At 40.3% G+C, this 25,317-nt stretch overlaps 1 protein-coding gene across 1 annotated transcript in view; it reads left to right on the top strand.

Moving 5' to 3' along the window:
• Positions 1-25,317, top strand: part of SYNE2 (spectrin repeat containing nuclear envelope protein 2) — a 197,690-nt gene that overhangs the window by 30,908 nt on the left and 141,465 nt on the right. The window contains exons 10-31 of the mRNA XM_074149900.1: positions 227-328; positions 888-1,025; positions 1,856-2,020; positions 3,938-4,050; positions 4,778-4,934; positions 6,688-6,784; positions 6,945-7,132; positions 7,303-7,467; positions 8,783-8,956; positions 10,681-10,839; positions 11,108-11,296; positions 12,743-12,877; positions 13,020-13,175; positions 14,372-14,583; positions 17,685-17,760; positions 18,870-18,988; positions 19,566-19,689; positions 20,565-20,722; positions 21,162-21,309; positions 22,490-23,088; positions 23,930-24,109; positions 25,116-25,266. Coding sequence (XP_074006001.1) covers positions 227-328; positions 888-1,025; positions 1,856-2,020; positions 3,938-4,050; positions 4,778-4,934; positions 6,688-6,784; positions 6,945-7,132; positions 7,303-7,467; positions 8,783-8,956; positions 10,681-10,839; positions 11,108-11,296; positions 12,743-12,877; positions 13,020-13,175; positions 14,372-14,583; positions 17,685-17,760; positions 18,870-18,988; positions 19,566-19,689; positions 20,565-20,722; positions 21,162-21,309; positions 22,490-23,088; positions 23,930-24,109; positions 25,116-25,266 — 3,705 coding nt within the window. The remainder of the gene's footprint in view (positions 1-226; positions 329-887; positions 1,026-1,855; positions 2,021-3,937; positions 4,051-4,777; positions 4,935-6,687; positions 6,785-6,944; positions 7,133-7,302; positions 7,468-8,782; positions 8,957-10,680; positions 10,840-11,107; positions 11,297-12,742; positions 12,878-13,019; positions 13,176-14,371; positions 14,584-17,684; positions 17,761-18,869; positions 18,989-19,565; positions 19,690-20,564; positions 20,723-21,161; positions 21,310-22,489; positions 23,089-23,929; positions 24,110-25,115; positions 25,267-25,317) is intronic.

Genomic DNA, 25,317 nt, shown 5'->3' with positions numbered 1-25,317 from the left:
GATGCCTTCGTACATCCAGGTGCCAGGTTTAAAACTTTGGCCTTGTTCTGTAATAGTGCCTGACCCAAAATTCATTAGAGTCCCATTATAGTCCCTTACTATTTGTTTTTCAATAGCTTTGAATGGTGTTTATTGTGTGGTCAATGTGTGTTGTTTTATGGCACAATGTAAATTACAAACAAGGCTTGCAAAATCGAAAAATGAAATTTTCTGCTCTAATTATCAGGAAAAAGTAAAGGAGACCATGAGCTGGTTGGCTGCACAGGAGAAGAAGTTAGCAAAGTTGCTGATTGACACAGAGAATGAACCATATTACCAGAAGTACAAAGTAAGTTGCATTCCGTATTTAACTACTCATGCAATAAGAAATACTAAAAATATCCCCAGCAACACAGCTTTTCATCTTCGTTACCTAAACTGAAGTGTTAAACAAACTTTTAAAGAAGCATTGGAAATATGACAATGGATTTGACAAATGCCCTCAAATGGTTGAGGGAAGGATAGGATAAATTTTTTTCTGTTAGGAAACAGATACATGAAGTAAAATTTTCTTTGGTTTATGTTGTACGCAGAGTTTGTAATAAAATCTCCCATGGAGGACTGTGAGGGGGGAATTTTCCCTTTCTCTTAGTGGGAGGGAAGAACCATGTCCAGACTGCACCGACGTTTTATTAAATACAGATTTTGCTAGCGAGTGGCACCTATAATTTCAGGCCCAAATACTGCCTGGAGACAAGTATGCCTCTTTCCTGCTATCTTGCCTTTCCCTGCATCACACCCTTTGAAGTTAATGGAAGTCATACCAATGTGTTCAAAGGCAGAACTTGGCTCCGTGAGCTCCCATCTAAAGTTGTCTTCTATGAATTACTCTTCCTTTTTATCCCTAGGAAATGATGTCATTTATGGAAGCATTTAACCAAGAAAAAAAGCCCTTTCTGCCTGTGTTGTTATCAAAAAGAAGTGAAGCTGAAATGAGCGAAAGCCAGCAGCAGATGAGAGAAGAGTGGGATAAACTAATCTCTCAGGTCAGAGGTGTTTCTAGCTCACTTTGTTACCACCAAGGTTGTGTTTGATGAAGAAGCCTAAGTCCAGCCTAGGAACATGCACAAGGAAAAGTGGGGAGGTGGTGTACGGTGCCCAAGAGGAGGCAGAAAAGTGACTGTGTGTTGCCCTTCTGCCTCCTGAGCCTCAGGACACTGAGACATCTGTAAAAAATAGCCTGCATCTGATTATCTTTGAGCACTCTTCTGATCAAAGGTTTTGGCTTATTTACGCTTAAAAGATTCTTTTGGGATGTAATTATGGCTCAGATAATGATGCAGCTGGGAAGTGTGTTAATATATTCTTTCCCATGGCATGGATAGTGACACAGCGAGTGAGATTTGGTTGGTCAGTGCTTTGCAATGAGGTTGGCTGTGCTGTCGTCTCCCTCCGTCACAAGTGGGATGTGTTTGTTGGGCCTTGCTGGTTAGTAATTACTCTTTATGGAAGAGATGTTACCCTGTCAGCTCCATGAGGAAAAGCTGTCCAGAGCATCGCTGTTTCCCCTCTATTTTGCAACTAATTTAGTATAAATTTCCCCGTTGCTGGGCCTTGAGATGGTCACCAGCCAAGGATGGCAATTGCCAAATTTTCTGTAGTGTTACAGAGACTACAGGCTGGGGAGCAAATCTGGGTCTCAGGTAAACATAGCTGATTTGGAGCTGACTTCACTGGAAGCTCCTTTTCTAAATGGTGACGGGGTTTTTTTTTTCTGGGATGTCTAGAGCATTGACTTACGGACCATATATCAGTATCTTGAGGACAGGGAAGACAATAATAGTGAGAAATTTAATCACTTGTTTTCCTTTTTAAGATTGACAAATGGAAAGTGGAGCTGGACCAGATGTTGCCTTCCCCTCTGGATGGAATTGAGGCCTGGCTGCAGGAGGTAGAACAACTGCAGGGAGAGGATTTGCCTGATTTGCAGGACTCATTTAAAGCAATGTTTGCCTTCAGAGAAATAATTGTAATATTTAAGGTATGCTGATCATAAAGGAACATTCTGCTTCAGTCTGACCTAGCAAAGCACTTGTTATGGAATTTCTATTTGACATTTTGGGAAGTGATATGGATATGTTTATCTTCTGAAGATGAAAAGCTCTTCTGAGCATACCTTTGAACAATGATGAGTTTAATTAAATAACTGCTTGAGCATATAAAGAAGGTTTCTGACTTCACTGGGATGAGATTAAATTTCAGTACTATCTGAATGAGTAAATTATGGTATTCTTTTTTATGTGGTTCTTGCAACTTGTTTGTTAAGTACACAGGGTAATTGCATCCTTATCTTTAAATCTATGCTTAATACATACCTATTCAGAAAAGCACTTAGGCTCGGGGTTACATTCCAGTGAGTTCACGCAGTTTGTGTGTTTAAAGTTAAGTATTTGCTGAATCACTTTGTAATTCCATTTAAAGCAATGGGAGGTATTTTGATACCTCAGAACCATACAAGTTATTTATTCTGATCTTGAAATCTTTACAGTGATAATAGTTTAAACGGTCTCTTGAGTTTGAAAACATTAAAAAGAGTAGATATGTTGATGTCTCGTTGTCATCATAATGCTGTACTTGTTTTTTTATGAGCAAGGGGGAAGCTGGATGTTTTTGTGACATGGCCTTAAAGTGAATTTGAAAGAATGGGAAATTGATGTTCTTGTGAGTGGCTTGATAACACCACTTTTTTTGTACTGTTGCCAGTCAGTTTCCAGTATGAGACGGCTTTTTAACTGATAACAACTTTGCCAGACTTTAGCATTACAAATTTTGATTTTTGTGTTCAGCCTAAGTAGTTAAAGTATTTCTAAGAATGAGACAGAGAGAAACGTCGTTGGTTTAGGGTTTTCTTTTTTACCATTGGATATGTAGATAAAATCATTAAGTTCCTTAAGAAGAAGAAAGCCAAGATACTTAATTTCTGTCAAATCCGCTTATCCTGATGGAAAGACATTCTGCTGAGTTCTTTTTCCCCTCCTTCCTCCTTTGAGTATGTGTCCTTTTATGTCCTTTAGTATGTAAGTCCTTTTAGTATGTTTCATGTAGGTTGCCTTCATCTTGTTGCTAAGGTGGTGCCTTATAATGGAAATATTACTTTCACTTAAGATCTAGGAATTAACCCAGCAATGCTCATAACTGTCTGACTGGAATTAAGGTTACAAAAACAATTGCAAGGTTTTTGTTACAAGGTTACAAAATCTGTGCATTATTTTTGGGGTTGTGGGCTGTCGCAGGATTTAGCTATTTCCATTAACATGCTTTGTGGCAGGTTTTATTACACAGAAATGAACTTTTAGCATATTTCTTTATATGCCACTTATGAATATGCTTATATTCTGTGCAATGCATTTTATGGTTTATTTTTACATTGGGAATTTGGTGCTGAGACACGTCCCCATAAAATATTCCCCAATCATGATACCGGCCATCAGAAGCCTAATGGGATATGCTATCAGCATGGTGTTAGATGGAAGTTTATTGAACAGTCAAATTAAGTATTTAGCAGGTGTGACATAATATGTTGATATTCAACAGTTTTTGCTGTCAGCCGTCGCTAACATATAGCAAAGAACAACTTAATATGAAATTGTAACAATGACACTTTTTGGTCCTAAAGATGATAATGAAAGTGCAGAAAAAGCTGATAGCATGGGTAGTGTACATTCATGTTCCTTATATTTAACTAGATGCACAACGATAATCAGTGCACTAAATATGCACTTTAGAAGGTGATGAGGTAAATACTTTCATTGCATTTTAATGAGTAAAGACACTGGAAAATTGCCTTGTGCTGACTAGTTCTTAATAGCTCTCACTCTAATGGCAGGTGACTTGCAGACTACCAGGTGAAACACTCTAGAATTAAAATGAACGGTTTACTATGTCTTTTTCTTCCCAGGGCTTGATGGATTGTTTTGATTCTCACTTGGACACCCTTCAATCATTTAAGAATGAAGATGAGAAAAATATGCCACTAGTTATGCCTGAAAAGTTAGAGGAAATGAAAAGAAGGTTGTGATCCTCAAATTCCCTCTACTTTGACTATGTTGTATTCTAGCTCTGATATTGACTTGCTCTGCTATTCTGAACAAAGCACGTAATTTATTCATTCCTTGCAGAAAAAGAGCATTTTCCACCTAAGCACAGATTGACTGTCAAGCAGAGCAAGCAGGTTCACTCATTGGTTCAATGAATCTCTAATTATGTGTACAAAGTAGAGCTCATTAACAGGACGTTTTTGGATGCCCGTTGCTGGTATGCATAGGAAACACCCACTAGATGTAGGAAACATGAATATTTTGAATGTAAAAATTTCTCTGGGGGTGGGGATTCTCCATCTGATTTTTTAATTTCCGCCTTTTAAAATCACTGAGATCTACAGGTTGTGCAAGCCCATATAGCTGTTGGAGGATATTTTCAAAAATGACCAGTGAATCTGTGTGTGTAACCTGAGACCCTTTGACATATAGATGGCAGACACCCCTTTTCTGGGCATTTAATTTTTTTTCATAAATTGAGCAGTCAATATTGACTCAAAATTGTTGCTACTTAAAAAAAAAAAAAAAAAAAAAGCCCTGAAAAAACCCACCTATTGTTACCTTAAGATTTTACTCCTCTCATAACAAAATAATGTTTACATATATGTAATTCTGAGGTTTTAGGCTTAAAACCTAATACATTAATGCTTTCTATATCCAGTGATTTTGAGTCAACTTTTGGAACATTTCACTGTTTGCAGGTTTAGTAATATTTGTTTCACAAACTCCAATACCTTTCTTGAATACCACTATGGACTGTGCTCAGCTATTGCCAATGAGGTGATGTTAAAGCTAAATATCTGGGACGTGAAATATGGGACAAAAGAGTCTGTGGAATCACTGCTGGAAAATTGGAATGTAAGTTTAAAACACATGTATCACACCCTGACAATAATTATTCTTCCCCACCTCTCTTTGATTCAAGCTTGTGTCTGTCCTCATCTGAAGATACTATGATAGTTGGTAGAAGCATGGTAGGCTTGTGAGAACTGGGACTTATGCAAAGAAGGACAGGTAGACTTCCGTAGAAACTTTCTCCATGTCTTCCCGTTTTCCTCTGAATGAGAGTTCTTTCTTCAGTTTGGAGAAATAGTGAGCTGTGACTGTTTGCAATTATCTCTCTGCCCTTTTTTATTCTTTATTGGGAAGACTTCTTTCCTTCTAGGCTATTTTATTGGGCCAGCAGTAGCAGCCGTTCCCTAAGTCAAACCTCTGTGGGGTAGTTCAGTAGTTGCTGTCTTCAAAAGCAACCGTTACCCACAGTGCTGGCTAATACTGCCTTTTGCTGTTGCCTCTTCCTTTTCCAGCTTCCATAACTCTTTATGCTTTGTGGTGAATATGAATAGTCTTGTTTTGGTATACTTTGTGCTTAGCTCAGCTTCTGAGCTCGAGTTATTAAAATGATGCCGTGTGTGGGATGGGAGGGGATGATGCCAATGGGAGGGGATGATGCCAATGGGAGGGGATGATGCCAATGGGAGGGGATGGATTACCCTACCCCAAATACTGCCAAAGATGCGTCAAGAATAGAGGCAGAGAGATGAAAATGCTGATGCCGTCAATTTTGCCCCACTTCCAGTTAATGGGGCTCCTTGTGAGTTCCATCTTAGTGGAGCTTCTAAAGAGTTTCTCAGAACCTTTTCAGACTGACAAATCCCTAGTTAAATTAGTGGGAATTTCGCCACCAGCATCAGAACTGTGGAAGGAGGCAACACATGGCTGTATAAAATGTCAGGTCTCCGGAGCGGTGTTAACCTTAGCCTGTGGTGAGGTGGGAGTACAGAGTTAATCTGCACTGAGTTTCTTGATTCAGATGGTTTCATAAATACTTATTATCATGTTATTTCTACAGTTGTCGTTCGTGGTCTTTCTCTAGCTGATAGAATATAGAGCTTTCCCAAGGAGCTTAAGGCTTTTTGCTGGCTTTCCCTCTGGTCCCATGATGTGCAGTCCTGGCTGAGTGGTGGCATGGTGGCCCAGGTTTGTCATGGCCACAAGAGAGGTTGTTTTGTAGCCTGCTAGATAGGATGTTTGTAGGAGTGGGGAGCTCTGGAGTGAGATGCAGCTCAGACAGGGGCTGAGGATCAACCCTCATTCCCTGGATGAATGTTCAAAGCACTAGTCTCCTCCTCTGCTCCCATTTCTTCCTCTCTCATCCTTTCCAACTGCAGTTTGGATTTTACTTATCTGTGACAGGAACTAGGCACGTCGGTATTTCTGTGAATGCAGGGAAACCCATCTTTTGCTTTCATCACTTTTTAACTTTCGTCACTAAATTTTGCCTGACTTGTTCTAGACGCCATTTCTTAATATTGCTCTAGGGCTGTAACTTCTTGAAATAAGCAGTCCTGATTCATGCATGGCTGTAACTCAGGCAATGGCATTCAGCATTTAATATTCCCATTTAAGTTACTCATTGCACAAGCAGAAAAAAGAACAGCCTATTTCAGACTAGAAGGTGCAGATGAGTTGCTGGATGGACTTCGCTCAGTTTACAGTTAGCCTGCAGGTTATAGGCTCATATTTAAAAAAATGTATCCCAAGCTGCATTTCCTACCTAGTTTTTTGTGGTTTAGTGTTACCCATGCCAATTACTTTTCACTTTGGGCAGAATTTCATTGAAGAAAAGAGACTTGAAACACTACTAGAAGCTGCTACTTGCATCTGTGAAGATTTGAAAAACAAAAACATAAGCAATCCTGACTTAGGTAAGTTCGTGCACATAAACTGATATGAAGACCTCTATTTTGAACTCATGTGCTGTCACTAGTTTTAGTTCCCGCTATGTTTTGTGAAAAATAGTGCTTCCATGTAATTAACCTCTCTGTTTTCAAATGTATAAACGATATTCCCTATTTCATGTCCTAGCTGGAGATCCTCAAGAAATTAGCAAACTTTTAAAGGCAGCGGAGTCAAAGATTTCTATGTGCAGAGACTATATTTCCAATGTAAATACCACCCTGCAGAAAGTCCTGTCTTCCTGGAGTAGTTATACAGAAAACATCCACTTACTGAAGACGTGGCTGGAAGAAAAACGAAATGAGCATCCAAAAGAGGTATGTGGTTGGATTTCTCTTTGTAATGACAGACAGAGATACTTGGAAGCCTCCTGGAAGCAAAGCATTATACATGACACATGGTGGTTGTTGTTGCTTTTCTGCTCCCCATTTTGGAAATAAACTTTTGGCAGGGTTCTGCTTTAAATGATTTCAGTGCCTCTGTCTAGATCCCTGCTGAGATCCTGGCAAAGTGGAATTCAGTACACGGTTCCTTAAATGAAGCTGGAAACTATCTCATCGAAGTCAGCAAAGAGCAAGTTGGATCAAATATTGCCAAAGAGATGAAGAAACTGAACAGGAGATGGGCTAAGTTCATCAAGCGGACACACTTTGTAAGTTACTAGTTTCATATGACTCTTTTGCTATGCAGCCTTCAAAATCGTATTTCCTAGATTTATCAACTTGCTAATCCGAGGTTAATAAATCTTTTAGTCAACTCGGAATTGCCTGTTTTAAAACAGGAGGAGTGGTGAATACACAGAGGCATTCCATTCTTAAGTCTTTGTGAATCAGTTAAATGCTCTTTATGACACAATGGAAAATATTCACTTTTTTCAATGGAAATTATAAAACTACTTATAAAAGGAAATCTTATTGCAGGTAAAGCTCTTCATTCAGTTCTAGAGATGGAAGTAATTGATTTGTTAAGAGCTTGTGAGCCTTTGCTAAATTGTATGATCTCTGCCTTAGCTAGTAGAAACTAATTATTGCTGCATAGATGTTTCTGGCATTGTGCAACTTAACCTGTCCAGTGAGCTGGTGTATTTAGTCTGCTGTGAATTCCTATACAACCTGCTTAATGTTACATCTATTACATTTCCTAGAGTGCTTTCACAAGAACGACATTTTTGCTCTGCTTGGGAATATTAGAATATCGGGAATTGGGAATATTATTAATTTTCTAAGTTGAGCCTTTCATTGACATTTATTGAAGGTCCTGCTGTGACAAGAAATGGTGGCAAAAAAGTACAACCCTTTTGTAGGAGGTGAGGTTAATGAGAATGCAAGAAGATCAGAGGAAACATGTTCCCAAGAGTGAGGGAAATCTGGAGTTTCCTAGAAAAACCTGTAGTAAGAGTTGCTTTTAGGAAATACATTCAGAAAGAAGAGATAAAGAGGCCTCTTCCACCCTTACAAGGAAGGACACCAAGAGTTATTTTTCTGGCATTGCTTAGGAAGTTATGGCTATAATGTATATTATATTTGGTTTTATGTGTAAAAAGGCAAGGGCAAATGCTTGAGTTCTCGCCTGTGACTGCCGGTACTTTTAAACTGTTAGTGCACTCCTTGGTCTGGATTTGACCAACACCAGCTATCGTTCTCTTGGATAATTCCCTGGCACAGCTGGGGCGATACTGCAGCCCAGGAGTTATTCTCCATAGTAGTGTGGCTGTGGCTGCTTGCTTATAGAGGAGGGGGCAGGCCATATGGGCACAGGTTGTGCTGTCCCACCTGCTCTCATGGTTGAAGAACTGAGTCTCGCATGGTGTATTTACTGGTATGTCTGGCATTTATTTCTCCTTCGTTCCCCATTGGGTCCAAAAAGCTGGAAAGTAACTTAAGTGGTGACTGTGTTGCAGGAGGATAGTGGAGAGACACATGAACTGATGATGGGTATGAACACCTTACCCTGCTCTTTGTTTATAGCTTGGTGAAGAGAGCACAGATGCTGCTGAAAAAAACAGGGAGCTTCCAGGGAGCCTGGAGAAAATTGAAGAGCTCCTTGGAGGGGTGGACAGCTGGGCAGCAGAGGTTGGATGTCTACTTGGCAAGATCAGTCATGAAAGGCCTGTGCAACCTGAGACGGAGGAGCATTTGCAGGTGAAAATGGAAATACTGCTTAAAATACTTGCTAGTCAGATTCTTATCTTTCAGCACAGATTAGTGGCTGAGGTAAAATGAGCCATCATCAGTGAAGCAGAAATTAATGTGGATTTTGTGCTGTAACACTGGTAAAAATTCAAGGCGATGCTACTGTTTTGATGTTATTTGCCAGGATCGCTCCCAGATGAGCTATAAATTATTCTTCCAACATTAGTGTGTCCAGATGACAAGCAAGTGCCAATGAAGTGCTTGTCTTTGTAAGGTGCCAAGTTGAGAATTTCTCCTGGTCATACTTTCTATTATCTACCCTGCAGTGCAGGGAAGAGGTTTGGGACAACTTGGCTGTATTCAAGGTCTACCTGTCAAAAATGAATACTTGAAGTATTTTCAGCAGCATGCTGGGTAGTTTGTGCATCTCAGCTTATAGGCAGTTGCTCTAAACATCCACAATGAGCACTGACGAATTTCTTGTTACTTCCACTAGTGTCTATTGTTCCCCATGTCTCACTGCCGGGGGTTATTGTTTCCTCCCCCTAGCAGATGGCAGGTGGAAATATGTATATATAACTCAGCAGCTTCAGTACAAAGTCTGATTATTTTATTTATTTATTTATTTATTTTCACCTGCCAGTGAAGGTGAAACAGAACAAAGATGCCAAGCTTTGCACTGGAGAAGCTGAAGCACTGTCCTATGTTGCCTTTTGCTATTTCTGCAACAGGGCCAGTATAATCTAATGGTAGGAAGGTGACCACCAGAAGGAGGTTTGTTTGGAGCTCTTCTGTCTAAGGGCTAAAATTAAACAGAGATCTTTGGTACATTAAATCCACCTACAATAACTGTGAACCAAAATTACTGTTAGTTTACTTTTGGTTTGTTGTGCCTTCTTGCACTGTGTTTAGTTGACAGAGTTAGGAGAGTGGGCCTTTGAAAAGAATCTATTAATCTTTTTGTAATTGTGGGCCTATGTTTATAAAATAAGTCTCATTTTGCAGTGTGATGCTACTTTGTTAAAAACAACGAAGTAACAAAAGACATCCTGAAATACAGCCTCCAGAAATGCGACTGGTATTGTATCTCTCTCCGTGAGCAGAAGAGATCAGGTTGCTTATTACCTGCAGTACAATAGGTTGAGATCCAGAATAAAGCACGGATTATCATTAGAAGAATGCTAATTGACAACTTCAAACAGGAAAACTTGTTGAATATTCATAGATCAAACCAGCTCTAATAACGACATTTCATGATAAATATTTAAATACGGCACACTACTTTTGCACGCAAAATACCCAGATGCTTCCTGCCTTTTAGTACTGAATACCACAAGAAAATCTGAGCCTTGATATGTGTGCTTACTTTTGGATGACTTAATGATCAGACGATGCATATCCAAATGTGTGGTTTGTACATTCATTTGGAAAGCTGTGTGGATGGGAAAGTGTGTTTAAAAAATACTTCTAATTGGCTCTCAGGCAAAGACATGGGAGGTATCACATTGACAGAAAGGCTGTTACAGCAAACAGAATCCCCTGTGGATGGCAGCAGACTTCTTTCTCTCCACACAGAGATTTTGCAGTGCAATATGCTGGCCATAATTGCAACGTAAGACTTTTCCTTGACCAAATATTGACCGTCCATGATCAAGGCTTGCTTTTTCATTCAGTGCCTTTAAACAAAAAGACTTAAATAATGTAGAAGCTTCTAATGCTTTTCATTCAACCAGAGCTTGGCTGCAAGGGGAACCTCATGCCAAGAACAAGTTGTGGCAGCAGAAGAGATATTGCAATCCCTGACGCAAAATGTTTCAAGTCAGATGTCCCAACAGCATTCTTACACCACTGGGCTGCAAGCACGAATTAAAGAAGCCAGAGACAAAATAGAGGTACTCCTTCTTTATTGTTATTGTACTTTATGCACACAGATATCTCTAATTTTGGCATTATGTGCTTAGGAAGACTCTTTCGTTCATGTAGAATAGAAAAGGGTTTATACTATTGGAATCAGTCTCCCAGACTCTTGCTGGGGCAAAACGTAGAACATTTCAAAGATTAATATCTTAACTCAAACAACTTGAGTGATGTTATGAAGCAATAGCTTTATGTAATTATTGGTACTCAGGCATGTTCTGAAAAGAGTCTTTTTCTTCCAAGGCTGTCATGGGTGACATGAGCAACATCTTGTCCAAATCTGAGAAGAGATCCTCTGAGAAGAGATCCTCAGAGAAGGAGGCTTTGCTCAATTTTGAAGAATCCCAGAAAGAACTTGAAGCCTCCATTTCAAAGGCTATGCAACTCGTCAGTCAAAAATTAAATCCCGAAGAATGTATTGCAAGATACGAGGTGGGTTTGTTTTCTAAGCCAGCTGAATTTGAGTATTTCTTAGTGGTATTTCATATCTAAAAGGCTAAGGGACCATAGCGAGAAAAATAACAGAAGTTTATTTCTTTGGTAGCTATTACTGTTTTTCTCAGCTTTTTGATTTAGCACTGTTAGCATATATTAACTCAGCAGACAGCTTGAATGAAGAAATGTAGATTGGTATTCAGTGCCCTGTCTTAACTTAAATTACTCCCTCATCCCATCAGAACTCATCGTGTTCTGAACTACAGCCACTTTGTTTGCCTGACTAATAATTAAGATTCCCATTAAGAATCACATGCCTGAATTCTTGGACAGGTTTTTAAAGTGTGATTATAAATACTGAATCACCTCCTTTTCCTAGTGGCTAACTGGTAAAGAAAGTGCCTAATCTCAAAATCTGCATCATAGAGTTGTAGAATGGTTTGGGTTGGAAGGGACCTTAAAGATCATCTACTTCCAACCCCCCTGCCCTGGGCAGGGACACCTCCCACTTGACCAGGTTGCTCAAAGCCCCATCCAGCCTGGTCTTGAACGCCTGCAGGGATGGAGCCATCCACAGATTCTCTGGGCAACCTGGGCCAGTGTCTCACCACCCTCACAGTACAGAATTTCCTCCTAATATCTCATCTAAATCTCCCCTCTTTCAGTTTAGAACCGTCAACCCTCATCCTATCGCTCCACTCCCTGATCAAGAGTCCCTCCACATCTTTCCTGTAGGCTCCCTTTAAGTACTGGAAGGCCGCTAGAAGGTCTCCTTATTTTCCATGTGCCTTAGCATAGTTTCCAGGAGAATCTGCTCCATGATCTTGGCGGGCACAGAGGTGAGAGTTACCAGCCTGTAGTTCCCCAGGTCTTGCTTTTTTTCTTTTTTAAAAATGTTTCCCCTTTTCCAGTCAGCAGGAACTTCACCAGAGCTCTTAAAGGAGTCCTTAGTGAGGTATCAAAAATTGAAGTGCCCAAAATCTGTGTTGCCTCATCTTGCACAGCAAGTCCTGGGTGGCCGTGTGCCAAGAGAAGCGCAGAGCCTCACTCCAGGCCATCTCATAGGGTCCCATCACGCTGGTACAGACATTTCACTCACTCTCTGACAAGCATGGGACATGGCCATGTATATTCCCTAGAAATGATGCAATATTCAGGGACCTTAATCTTTCTTCCTTGGTACCAAATATCCTGTAAAAGGAGTTACAAGGACAAAATCTGCTGTTCTGCAAAAAGCATACACAGGTATCGTCTGCAACCTTTTAGCAGGTATGCAAGGGTGGAGAATGTCTTCATACTCACCCATATAAGGACCATCACAGCCCATACATGCAACATATACATGCTTTATCCATGGTTTTTGTATGCTACTGATGTAATTTTATTAGGTAAATAAGCTACATTCAGTTCTATTTATTTTTCATTGTGATACTTTTCTTGCAGGAAGCTTTTAATACTCTGGACAATAAAGTTCTTGACAAATTTTTGAAAGCAGCTGAACAATTGAAAAATATTTCATCTGATCATGAAAAGCTGGTAGTGGAAGAAAAGAGTACAGATGTTCGTAAAAGATGGGAGGTAAGATGATATAGGAAAGAGAAGCCACTGTCCGTTCTCATTAGGCCTTTGAAAAAACAATTTTTTTGTCACAATATGTTCTGGGGTTTTTATTTGCTTCCTGTTACCATCTCACAGGCATAATGTGTTTTGAATTTTACAGGCAGTTCATAATGAAATTATATCCTGTGTCCAGCTTATAATAGAAAGGGAAAAAAGGAATTTTAACGCAACTTTAAAAAAAATCAATAAGCAATTAGGCAAAGAGAAGAAACTCCTAAGTATGGATAAAACCAAAGGACTCATCAGGGAACATGAGGTACCTGCCACACTCCTTTTCTACTCACCTACCTCTCTTTGTGAATGAATTGTCTGTCCTTGTTCCTTTTTAGGTACGCTTTTGCAGCCTGCGTTTGTGGAACTGGGTCCTTGTGCTTGGTGTCATGTAAACACAGAACAAAGAGGCCACCCAAATTATTTCTTTACCTTTTTTGGCTGCAGACTTTTACCTTCTTGTTATACGGATGATATCTTTTTTCCTTTTTCTTTTTTTTTTAAGACAGCCTTGAAGCATTAAAACAGATTTAGCTGTGCAAATTGTTAAAATAGGAAATGATTATGTGTTTTCTGACTCCCTTGATTTGTTACAGTTGCATAGCTGGTGTTAGGTGCATTCAGTTGAGAGTATCTTCTCATAGAGCAATAGACACACTTTATCTCTGTGTTTGTGCCGTGTATAAACCACAGAGTTAAACCAAGACATTCACGTTTCACTTGCCAGGATGAGTCATGGTGAATCTTACATATTCTGTAAGCGGTGTTTTTTATACTTCTTTGCTTCTAGTATTTTTTATATTTCTTTGCTTCTAGTATTTTTCTTCTTCCTCCTGTTTGAGATGCAGCGATACGGCAAGTTTGCCACTTACAAGGGTAGGAAATTGCTCTCCTGGTGAAATCCTGCTCTTCACTGAATTCAGTGGTGTTTTAGTCTTTGCTTCTCATGGGTTCATGTTCAGCAAATATTACATATGCAAGAGTAAAGAGATATAAGCATTCTCAGGTGCATCCCTTCTGCTCCTATTTTTGCTAGCTTTTTAGTAGATCTTGATTTCACCCTAGAAAGTATAATTATTGGTAGGGAATATTTTAACTAAATTTTCTAATTCTACTTTTTTCTGTAGTCAATTGGACACGTATATCTGATGTCACTGTGAAAAAGATTTTGGACAAAAGTAGCTAAAATCGTAGTAATGTAATGAATTTCAAAATCAAGCAAGAGTCAGTATAGTCTTGTGAATGCAGTTAGGGAACTTGTTGCCAGAAATCCTTATTTCTTTCCTGGCTCTATTTGGAAAAGAATTGAGGGAAAATAAATTTTTCTCTCCTGGTTTTGACAGCTTATGATTTAAGTAAGCTCATCCGAGAAGACAATGGAAATAGAAAAAAAAAGTATAAGAATAATTGCACATCCTTATGACTTAACATGAGTTTATTATATTGTTTTCCTTTGTTTAGGCCTTTTTTTCACACGAAGGCAGCCTGAGGGAACTTAGCAAGTCATTAGAAGACCTTAAAATACTGGGAAGACTGTCAGAAGAAACTGTCCCAGGCATACAGACACTGACTACAGACTGTGAACAAAAGCTGGAAAAGCTTCAACGGATTGTAGAAGATACTTACACAGCTTTGCTGTCTCGTGCTGGAAAAGGACAATCATCTAAGAAAGAGTGAGTGACTGAGTGCATGATGTGTTGTAGCTTCATAGAAATCAGATATATGGATAGATTTTGTGATACTGTAAATGTACTACCAACTACATTACTATGTACATGACTATGGACAGCTGTACATTTAAACATTTAAGTTTTATTTATTTATTTGTTTATTTTTATATTAAGTTTCATAAATTAGCAAGTACAATGCTTGATTACCCTTCAATAGAGCTGCACTGTGTTTGATCATTAGCCAGGATGTCATTAATTAATCATTAGCCTCCATGGCACGGAGACATGGTGGATGGCTCCTATGACTGGAGTGTTGGAATGGGGGGATACAGGCTCTTCAGGAAGAACAGGCAGAGGAGATGAGGAGGGGGTGTTGCCCTCTATGTCACTGAACAGCTGGAGTGCATGGAGCTCCACCTGGGGATGGATGAGGAGCCAACTGAGAGCTTATGGATCAGGATTAAAGGGAGGGAAAACAGGTGACACTACAGTGGGGATCTGCTGCAGGCCACCTGACCAAGAAGACTAAGTGGATGAGGCCCTCTGTAGACAGATAGGAGCAGCCTCACATTCACAAGCCCTGGCCATCATGGGGGACTTCAGCCACCCTGATATCTGTTGGAGGGGCAACACAGCAGGGCATAAGCAATCCAGGAGGTTCCTGGAATATGTTGATGATAACTTCCTTCTCCAAGGGACAGAAAAGCAACGGAGAGGTGCTGTGCTAGACTTTGTTATCACCAACAAGGAAGGGCTGGTGGGGAATGTTAAGCTCAAGGGCAGCCTTGGCTTTAGTGACCATGAGATGGTGGAGTTCAAGATCCTTAGGGCAGCGTGGAGGGTGTACAGCAAACTCACTACCATGGACTTCAGCAGAGGAGACTTTGGCCTCTTCAGGGATTTGCTTGGCACAGTATCTTAGGATAAAGCCCTGGAGGGAAGAGGGGCCCAAGAAACCTGGTTAATATTCAAGGATCACCTCCTCTAAGCTCAGGAGTGACGCATCCCAACAGAGAGGAGGTCACGCAAAAACACCAGGAGGCCTGCATGGATGAACAAAGTGCTCTTGGACAAACTCAAACACAAAAAGGAAACCTACAGAAGGTGGAAGGAAGGACGGGTATCCTGGAAGGAAAACAGAGAAATTGTCTGAGCAGCCAGGGATCAGGTTAGGAAAGCTAAATCCCAGACAGAGTTAAACCTGTCCAGGGACGTCAAGGGCAACAAGAAAAGCTTCTACAGGTTCGTCAGGGATTAAAGGAAGCCTAGGGAAAATATGGACCCTCTCTGGAAGGAAACAGGAGACCTGGTTATCTGGGATATGGACAAAGCTGAGGGTACTGAATGATTTTTTGCCTCAGCCTTCACTGGCTAAGGGCTCTAACCACACCATCCAATTCACAGAATACAAAGGCAGGGAATGGGAGAATGAAGAATTGCCCACTGCAGGAGATCAGGTTTGAGACCATCTAAGGAAACTGAACATGCACAAGTCCATGGGACGTGATGAGATGCATCTGTGGGTTCTGAGGGAACTGAGGGAACTGGCGGATGAAGTTATTAAGCCACTATCCATCATATTTGAGAAATTGTGGCATTCTGGTGAAGTTCCCACTGACTGGAAAAGGGGAAACATAATCCCCATTTTCAAAAAAGCCTGGGGAACTACAGGCCAGTCAGTCTCACCTCTGTGCCTAGCAAGATCATGGAGCAGATACTCCTGGAATCTCTGCTAAGGTACATTGAAAATAAGGAGGTGATTGGTGACAGCCAACATAGCTTCACTAGGAGCAAGTTGTGCCTGACAAATTTGGTGGCCTTCTACAATGGTGTTACAACATTGGTGGATAAGGGAAGAGCAGCTGGCATCATCTACTTGGACTTGTGCAAAGCATTTGACTCTGTCCTGCGTGACATCCTTGCTCCTAAATTGTAGAGACATGGATTTGATGGATGGACCATGCACTTATTTGACGGATAAGAAATTAGCTGGATGGTCTCACTCAAAGAGTTGCAGTCAATGGCTCAATGTCCAAGTGGAGACCAGTGAGTAATGAGTGGCATTCCTCGAAGGTTGGTATTGGGAGCAGCACTGTTTAACGTATTTGTTGGGGTCATGGAGAGTGGGATTGAGTGCACCCTAAGCAAGTTTGCAGATGACACCAAGCTGTGTGGTGCGGTCAACACACTGGAGGGAAGGGCTGCCATCCAGAAGGACCTGAACAGGCTTGAGATGTGGGCCCATGTGATACTTGTGAAGTTCAACAAGGCCAAATGCAAGGTCCTGCACCTGGGTGACAGCAATCCCAAGCACAAATACAGGTTGGGTGGAGAATGGATTGAGAACAGCCCTGAGGAGAAGGACTTGGAGGTGTTGGTGGATGAGAAGCTGAACAGGACCCCACAATGTGCACTCACAGCCCAGAAAACCAACCGCATCCTGGGCTGCATCGAAAGAAGCATGGTCAGCAGGTCAAGGGAGGTGATTCTACTCTTCTACTCTGCTCTCATGAGACCCTACCCGGAGTCCTGCATCCAGCTTTGGGGCCCTCGGTACAAGAAAGATGTGGACGTGTTGAAGCGAGTCCAGAGGAGGGTGACGAAGATGCTCAGAGGGCTGGAGCACCTCTCCTATTAAGACAGGCTGAGAGAGTTGGGGCTGTTCAGCCTGGAGAAGAAAAGACTCCAGGGAGACCTCATAACAGCCTTCCAGTACCTGAAGGGAGCCTACAGGAGAGATGGGGAGGGACTCTTGATCAGGGATTGTAGCAATAGGATGAGGGGTAATGGTTTTAAACTGAAAGAAGGGAGATTTAGCTGGGATATTAGGAAGAAATTCTTTACTGTGAGGGTGGTGAGACACTGGAACAGGTTGCCCAGAGAAGCTGTGGCTGCCCCATCCTTGGAAGTGTTCAAGGCTGGGCTGGATGGGGCTTTGAGCAACCTGGTCTGGTGGGAGGTGTCCCTGCCCAGGGCAGGGGAGTTGTAACTTGATGATCTTTAAGGTCGCTTCCAACCCAAACCATTCTATGATTCTATGATTTCTTTTTTTCCCTTTGTATTTCAAATTTTGTTCTTAAGCTGAAATTTCTTTTAAACCGTAGGAACTCCATTGTTGCTTCTGAGAATGGAGAAAAGCCCAGTTCTTCTCAACAAATTGATGTCCTTACGGTACAGGAGGTAAGAAGTCCATACTTACTTGTTAGAAGGAGTGCTCTGTCTAGGGGAGATCATTGGCAAAAGAAAAACATGATTATTTCTGTGACTGTTCTTATTGTGGTGGAACCTCAGGTTTCTGGTCAGACATCAAAAACCCATTGCGCTTGGGAATGTAGACTAAGTAAATATTAAAAAGTAAAATGCAAGGAACAGCGCCAGGCGTCCCAAGGAGATGCTAGTCTCCAACCCTGTGTTATATTTTGCTAAAGGGTGGGTTTCAGCTGGAAGAGTCATGTGTGAAGCTGTGTTCAAATGCAAATACCCCATAGTCTTTCAGTAATTTGAACAAGTTTCAGAGAACAGAGAAAAAAATAGTGAAGAGTTGGAGGTATTTGCTTTAGAAAAATATAGGGAAAACCAGAACACATGTATCTTCTTAGAAATTATTTGTGAGAGAGAAGATACTGCACTTCAGCCTTTGGATGCCACAGAAGGTGTCTCATTTATGATAAGCATTCATGCAAACAATGCTGCAAACAGCTCATCAGTCACCCTCCAGACTGGTGGTTTATAGGAAGGAGCCCATTGCATTTAGGTAAAGTTTGGAGATATGTAAAAATTGGCTCTTATGAAAGGAGATGTCTTGTAAGGCTTCTAATATCTCTGATACAATGATGAAATCTGTTCTCTCATGGATAATCAAAGTATGAATTGTACAACTAACGTCAACCAGCCTCAGAGTGAGTATCAGGAGTAGAGTATATGCTGGAATCAAGGGTGAGAGACACGTGAAAGCATCTGGTATAAACAGCCTGACAAAAGCTACAGAACGCAGTGCCTTGTGGTTGTTCAAGGGTGTCCATGGAGCTGCAGCAAAAATTTGCACAAGGAGCTTGTGCTTGCCAAAGACCTAGCATCTGTGGAAGGAATAAATGACCTGGCTGCGTGTGTTAAAAAAAATTTGCTCTTTTGTTTCATGAATGAAATCTCCTCTCCTTTGAAATCTCATCACCTTTGGGACACATGAAGCAATTCCTTCTTCCAGGAGTTCGCAGGTGTCTGTTAGTATTCGCTTTGTATTGACAGCATGATGCAGAGGTCATTGTTGTCTTTTTTTTATTTTTACTTAGACCTCAAGACCTGCTGCAGATGTAGTTTTGGAACCAGATGTGAAACATCACAATGGAGAAAGCTGTGCAAAGAAATTTGAGGAAGGCAGTGATTTGCCCATAGCAGCCTTATTAGAGAGGTAACTTTTGAAGGACGAAATGCATGTATGTTAAGAGATGATACTATGTTAGACATTCATAAATTAATTGAATGCATCAAACATAGGGTGCACTTTTGCTATGCAGAACTCTGTTCTTGTTCTGCTACAGGTCACTTACTATTGGTCTGTAATGGACAAGGAAGTGGCATAGTGCTTGGAACATTAGGATTTTGTAGCAAGAACACTTAGGGCTATAAAACTTTTTCTTCTGCAGTTTTCTTGGGCCAGAAAAATCTGTATCTGCCTTACTAATAACTTCAAATACTGCAAAATAAAAAAAAAAATGTGTTAAGTTTTTAAAGAAGTGACATTTTTATGTTCATAAAACTGAATTTAGAGAATGCAGGCAGGTATTTGTACTTGAAAATTAGCCAGGTGAACAATTTCTCAGCCCTTTCATATGTTGCTTATTTATGCCCATTCATTTGGGACTTAAGTAAAACTATGCACTTGCAATAGACTGTGCTAATCTATTGGTCAGTAAGTCCCAACTCCTGCCATGTTCCACTGAATTATAAGTAATATTCTCTCTGAAAGTGATTGCGTCTTTCTTCAGCTATAACACACAAAGAAATAACCTGGAGGAACTTTTACACATCAGCAGAGATAAAGTAGCATCTGGCTTTACTGATGAAATAAAAGGCACTTCATGCCTTCAGAATAAGCTGCTTGAACTACAGGTAAGTATTCATCTCTTAAAAACATACTTGGTGCCTAAATTGTCACTTTCTCATGTAGAGTCCTCACCTCTCTGTGTTATGTGTATTGCCAAGAGAAAAAGGAGCATCGTTACAAACGGGTTTATTAGAAGGGAAATCAAGGGTTTAGCATTCAGCAAGACTGCATTCCTACCGAACAGTGGAGTTTTGCAAGTGTTGCTGCAAGAAGAAATTGGTGGCTCTCAGTTTGTGATCTGCAGACTGAAATAGCCTAATGGAAAAAATAATTACAGAAAGCAGCTTTTTTTGTCATGAGGAGTGGGAAGTGATGGACCATGGTCAGGGCTTGAGGAATCATCAGAGTTGAACTATCAAATGGCAGTGGTGTATGTGCAGAACTAAACTATTCCAGGACTTAGAACTTGATTAGGTTTGTGAGAACCTTAAGGGGGTGATAAGAGGCGCATAATTGATGTTGGAGAATTTATTACTGCAATTTTTCAAGTTCTTGCTTGAAAGGAGTACAAAGGTTATCTAGCATCTCAGAACTTGGTTCTGTTCTACATTTGTTTTTTGTTCTTTTGAACATAACTAAGTTGAGATATTTTCCATTCGTTCGTGTAGTAAAAATGGCTGAACCATATTCATTGAACCTTTTGTAAAATGTTGCCAAGGCATATATTAGACATGGAAATTTTCATCATAAAAAGTTGGTAGAGATTTGCATGCAGCTAAAAATGGAGTCTTAAAGAAAAAGAAAGCAATAGATATTCTTATTTTCAAGTGATGTTTTCACTTCTTCTGCAAAGACTCTTGTGACTGTAATTTTATGAGCTGTCGAGTCTGTTGAGAAATACAGTATCATATTAATGCAATTAATGCTGCATATCTTTTAGGTGATAGAAAGTGAAACCAATTCTGGTTGGACACAATTGGAGAACATCTCATCTACCTTAGAAAATCTTGTGGATGAAATGCAGCAGGCTGCTATCTCTCGTAAGAGAAACCAACTAAAAGGAGAATGGAAAGAGCTTCAGGACATTATAAATACTAGGTATGAAATAACATGATGTCAGCTAAGGAATAGTTATTTGTAACTAATGTGTGTATTGTAAAGGGAGTAGTGTTCATTACAGAAAATACCTGCACAGTTTTAAATGGCATAAAATTAAGTTTTCTTAATTTTACTTGGTTCATATATACATTGCAGATAGTGTGAATCACTCCAAGAAACATGGAGCCAGATCCGTGTAACATCACTGTGCAGTATTCCCAAGTTTACTGCTATTTCCTTCAACATTTTGGTTAAATTCACAGGGATTCACATTGCTTTTCTTCTTAATCAACAGAATAACTCCTTTGACCACCGGAGGAAGGAGATCAGATCTGTTAGACAGTCAATTACGTTATCTTTGTGGCTTTTCATGCTGTAAAATGTTGAGTGTCTTTTCTTGCTTGCTTTCCCAGTTCATGTTTTGTTACCTTTCTTGTAGAACAAACTCTTTAAGGACTGCTTTGGAAATTGTTTTGCCAATAGAAAATGAATCCAATCTTCTATGTGAATTAGATCAGCAGCTGAAAAAAAAGGACATCCAGCAGTTTCATCTGATGAATAGTGATATTGCTTATAGGGAACTAAAGGTAAGGGAAAATGCTGAGACCACACCCAAGCCAGAATAATTTTTAATATGTCTAAGAACAAGAGAACTTAATGGGACTTTTCACTCCGAATTTTGGGACCACTCACAAGACTTCCCAAACCTTCTAATACCCAACAGCATTTTACTCCCTTTGTTTTAAATGTCCTTACTCCTGTAAAGCCAGCCAGCGACCCTGAATAGTCTCCACTGTAAAAAACATAGTTGCAAACATTTTGTCTTAGGTTAGGACTTTCCAGGCTTACACTGTTCCCATCTGGCTTTATATCGTTTTGTGGAGTCATATATATAATGTGGTGTTAATTCGTGAGCTAAGCTAAGCTGCCCATTGTCACATCTGCTGAGGTATCTAAGCATGCCCTAGGATGGTTTTGGAAGCTCTCTGGGTATGCAGTAACTTGTTCACCTGCTATCAGTATCTTTTGCCCAGGCTCCTGTCTGTCTGTCAGGCAGGGTGAGTATTGTTTTGTTCTTGATATGCACCCTGAGCTGAACACAGTGACTACCACACAGAACTGAAAGTTTGCATTTGTCTGCCCTTGGCTTTGCGCTAAGTAGGGTTTAGGTCTCTCAAGCTGTAGGGCAGAGATCATGTGCGCGCTCTCTCTGAGAGGACTCTTTTTGGCTGGAAGGGTCCTGCGTTTTTTCCCAGCTGTCTGCACATTTGGAGTTTCACAACACTGACAAACTGCTCTTTATCTGAGGGCTGTAACCGGATAGCATGCAGACTTCACCAAGAGATTTTTAAATGTGTCTAAGTCTCCTGCAAAAGCATAGCATAAAAAACTTAAAAGATGGCAGAGTAACAACATCTGTGTGCTTGCCTGTGCTCCGAGTGATCTCCCACTGCGAGAGCCTGTTGGTTTTGGTCCCAGGACTCTTTACCTTTCTATCCTTTTAGTCTGATTGCTGGAAAGAGGCTTTCTATAGCGCTGACCAAATTCCCTGTGTGTGTAATACCATTTTATTTGATTTTTCTTCGTTTTTCTTCCCTCCGCCAAAGTCCAGAGTAGGCAAAAAGAAGTTTTCTCTCTCAACCACCCTATTTAGCATACTTACTTTATTGCAAGTATAACTTCTTTTTCAGTCATAGGGGCAGCTTGAATGCAGGATACGGATTTTATTTCACTTGCTAACACTGTTGGTCATTCTCTTAATCTCAGGAGCTACAGAGATCCATATTAAATCAGATTGAAGTGTGCAAACAATTGGACCACCTAGATAGTTCAGCAAGAGATGAATTTAATCCAATAGACCTGCAAGCTGCAAGTAAAATTATGATTTACTATCAAAACCAGCTTGAAGAAATGAGCCATAAAATGCAGATCCGTGAGACAGTCCTTAAAGATCTGGAAGCTTTTATGGCCTCATTGAGGAAGATTCAGTCTTCCATCAAATGCCTCAAAGATCCCTCAGGTCAACCTGAAATACAAGGAAAAGCTTTGAGAGAGGCTGCACAAGAAGTTTCTCATATGGCAGAAGAGGCTAAACGTTTGGATGAACGCTTGAAAACAGTTGATATCTGTTTGGAAGATGCTGAATGTGGGAGAAAAACTTGCTGTGAAAACCTTGTTCTGACTTTATCTGAAGAGTTAAATGTGACTTATGATCCCTCAAATGAACAGATGCTTACAGAGGAAAAAGACTTATACAAGATTTTTTCCACAAAAAACGGTGAACTCCTTAAAAACATTCAGGATCTCCGTGACAGAATTAACAAAATAGGTTTGAAGGATCCGACAATTCCAGCTATTCAACAAAGGTGAATCCTTTTTTTAAAGCTCCTAATTTCATACTTCCAATGAACTCAGGAGGCCTGTGGCCCCTTTGCAGTAGAGCGCTGAGACTTGAATATGTCTTGAAGTGTCTGTGCAGCTCTGAAAGAAGGTGTGAGTTTACAGTTTATTCTCAGCCTCACAGCCTAAATAACTTTTATTTTAAACTTCTATGTATGTTTTTGTTTGAAGCAGCATTGATGAAGAAGAAATAGATTGATTGTTATGATCGTAGTTTTCAGTAAGAAAACTGTCGAAGAGGGAGACGGGTCGTTTTGCTGAGCGCTGACACACGTGATGTGAAACTGCGGTGTAGAAGCCTTGTGTTGTTTTACCACGCTTTGTTAGAAAGCTACTAATATGATCTGATTCAGAAGAGCCCTCGGCAGCCTTGCAAAGGATGAATAAACAATTCACTACTGTTAATGCAGGTGGAAAAAGGGAGGGGAGAGGAGTTTATAAGCTGTGTCCATTTTTTAAGTTCTGAAATCCCATACTATGGAATAGCTTCATTTCTTAGACCATATTTTAAGATAACCAGAATGCACTTACCTTTTAACAGAAAGTAATTCACTATGTTCATACTGACCCTATTGGACTTCAGAATTTTGGATTACTTTCTGAAAGGGCTTAGGTCAGCATAACTCATCTGAAGGACTATGTCAAATTACATGAACTGAAGATCAAATTAGACTTTTTATGATGTCATTTAATATAGCTGGTATGTGCAGCTCAGGATGAATTTCTAGGGAACTTAATAATTACATTGGGGAAAAAAATCAAAGACTTACTTTAATATAAGGCTGTATTTCATTTTTTCTAATAAAGGGTAAAATCATTAACAGAACTGGAAAAGGAATTGGATTGTGCTGCTGTTGAAATGAAACCTATGCGAGAAATTGCTAATAAGCTCCCACAGATCAAAGAGGAAAAAGCAGAGGAAGCAAATGAACAGTGCAGAGTTACAGAGAGGTTATGGGAGGATACAAAACTCTTGCTTGCTGAATGGTAAGGAGAAAAGTTACATTTTAAAGTAGTATTGTATAAGTAAGAAGTTTGCTTGTAAAATGAAACAGCAGAAAAGGATTAGACCATGCTTTAAATTAAATTAAATACTGATACAGTAGCAAATGTTACTATTACGATGCTGTAAGCTATCATAATGCCAAGAATTGCCCATAGAAATTTGCAGCCAAAGCTCATGAATTTTTTTTGATTTTTAAGACGTCACAGTCTCATCATTTAGTAAGCATGCAGTGATGTGTTTGACTTAATTGGTATCCAAAAGAAAAACTTGGCTGCTGCTGGGAATGATGAGTCTTCTATATTTTCTGCGAATTTCATGCCAGCACATTCAAAAAGAAAAATCAAATTGAAACAAATGGAAGAGGACAGCTGCGAAAACAGTCTCTTATGCAGGAAAAGACTAAAGGAGCTTGGTTTGATAAGTCGATGAGAGTGAGGCCTGGGAAAAGTTATGACTGATCACAGAAGGGGATCTGTCCTTCTCTTCTGTTTTTTTGAAGATGTCTAGAGGCTTTGCATGGACTGGCGGAGTTCTTATTAATCCTCATAGCTTGCAGAGGTGTCAGTGGGAGTAACCTGTTCTCATATTCCACTGAAGGCTGGGCTGAGGTGGTATTTCCCACTGCCCACCACCCATGCTGTTGTGATACCTGCTGCACATCGTATTTCAGTTTCTGGTGACTGAGCTCACCTTTCAGGTGGAGAGTATCAGATAAACAGAACTGCTCAGGTCACATCACAATTAAACCTTAATCAGAGGCGCATGATGGTGAAGGGCATTTCTGATTCCAAAAACTGTCCAAATACCACAGCAGGTATTACTCAGTATTGCAGGATTTATGACTGGTACAGTTTATCCCCCCTTTTCTCTCTTCCAAACACAGTAGCTAAACTCTCCGCATGTTTGAATATAGGAGAAGGAAGCAGACAAGAGGTTGAGGCTGCTCTGTTATACTTGGGCCATAAATAATCCATCTCTTTTTAACAGCCAGGAGCAGTGTGCAAGGGCTCTGGACCTCCTAAAGCAATACCAAAGCTGCAAAACTAGTCTGACCAGCATCATCCAGAAACAGGAGATTGTGCTTTCACAGCAAACTTCTTACATGGGGAAGGAGAATCTGAATAGGCTAATAACAAAGGTGAGTAACAAGAACTAACTGAAAAGGAGAGAAAAGCCTTTCCTGGGAGCT

This window comes from Numenius arquata, chromosome 6 (assembly GCF_964106895.1).
Source record: "Numenius arquata chromosome 6, bNumArq3.hap1.1, whole genome shotgun sequence".
Classification (NCBI taxonomy): domain Eukaryota; kingdom Metazoa; phylum Chordata; class Aves; order Charadriiformes; family Scolopacidae; genus Numenius; species Numenius arquata.
The sequence above is the reverse complement of the archived record's forward strand: the minus strand, read 5'-3'. Positions and strand labels throughout refer to the sequence as shown.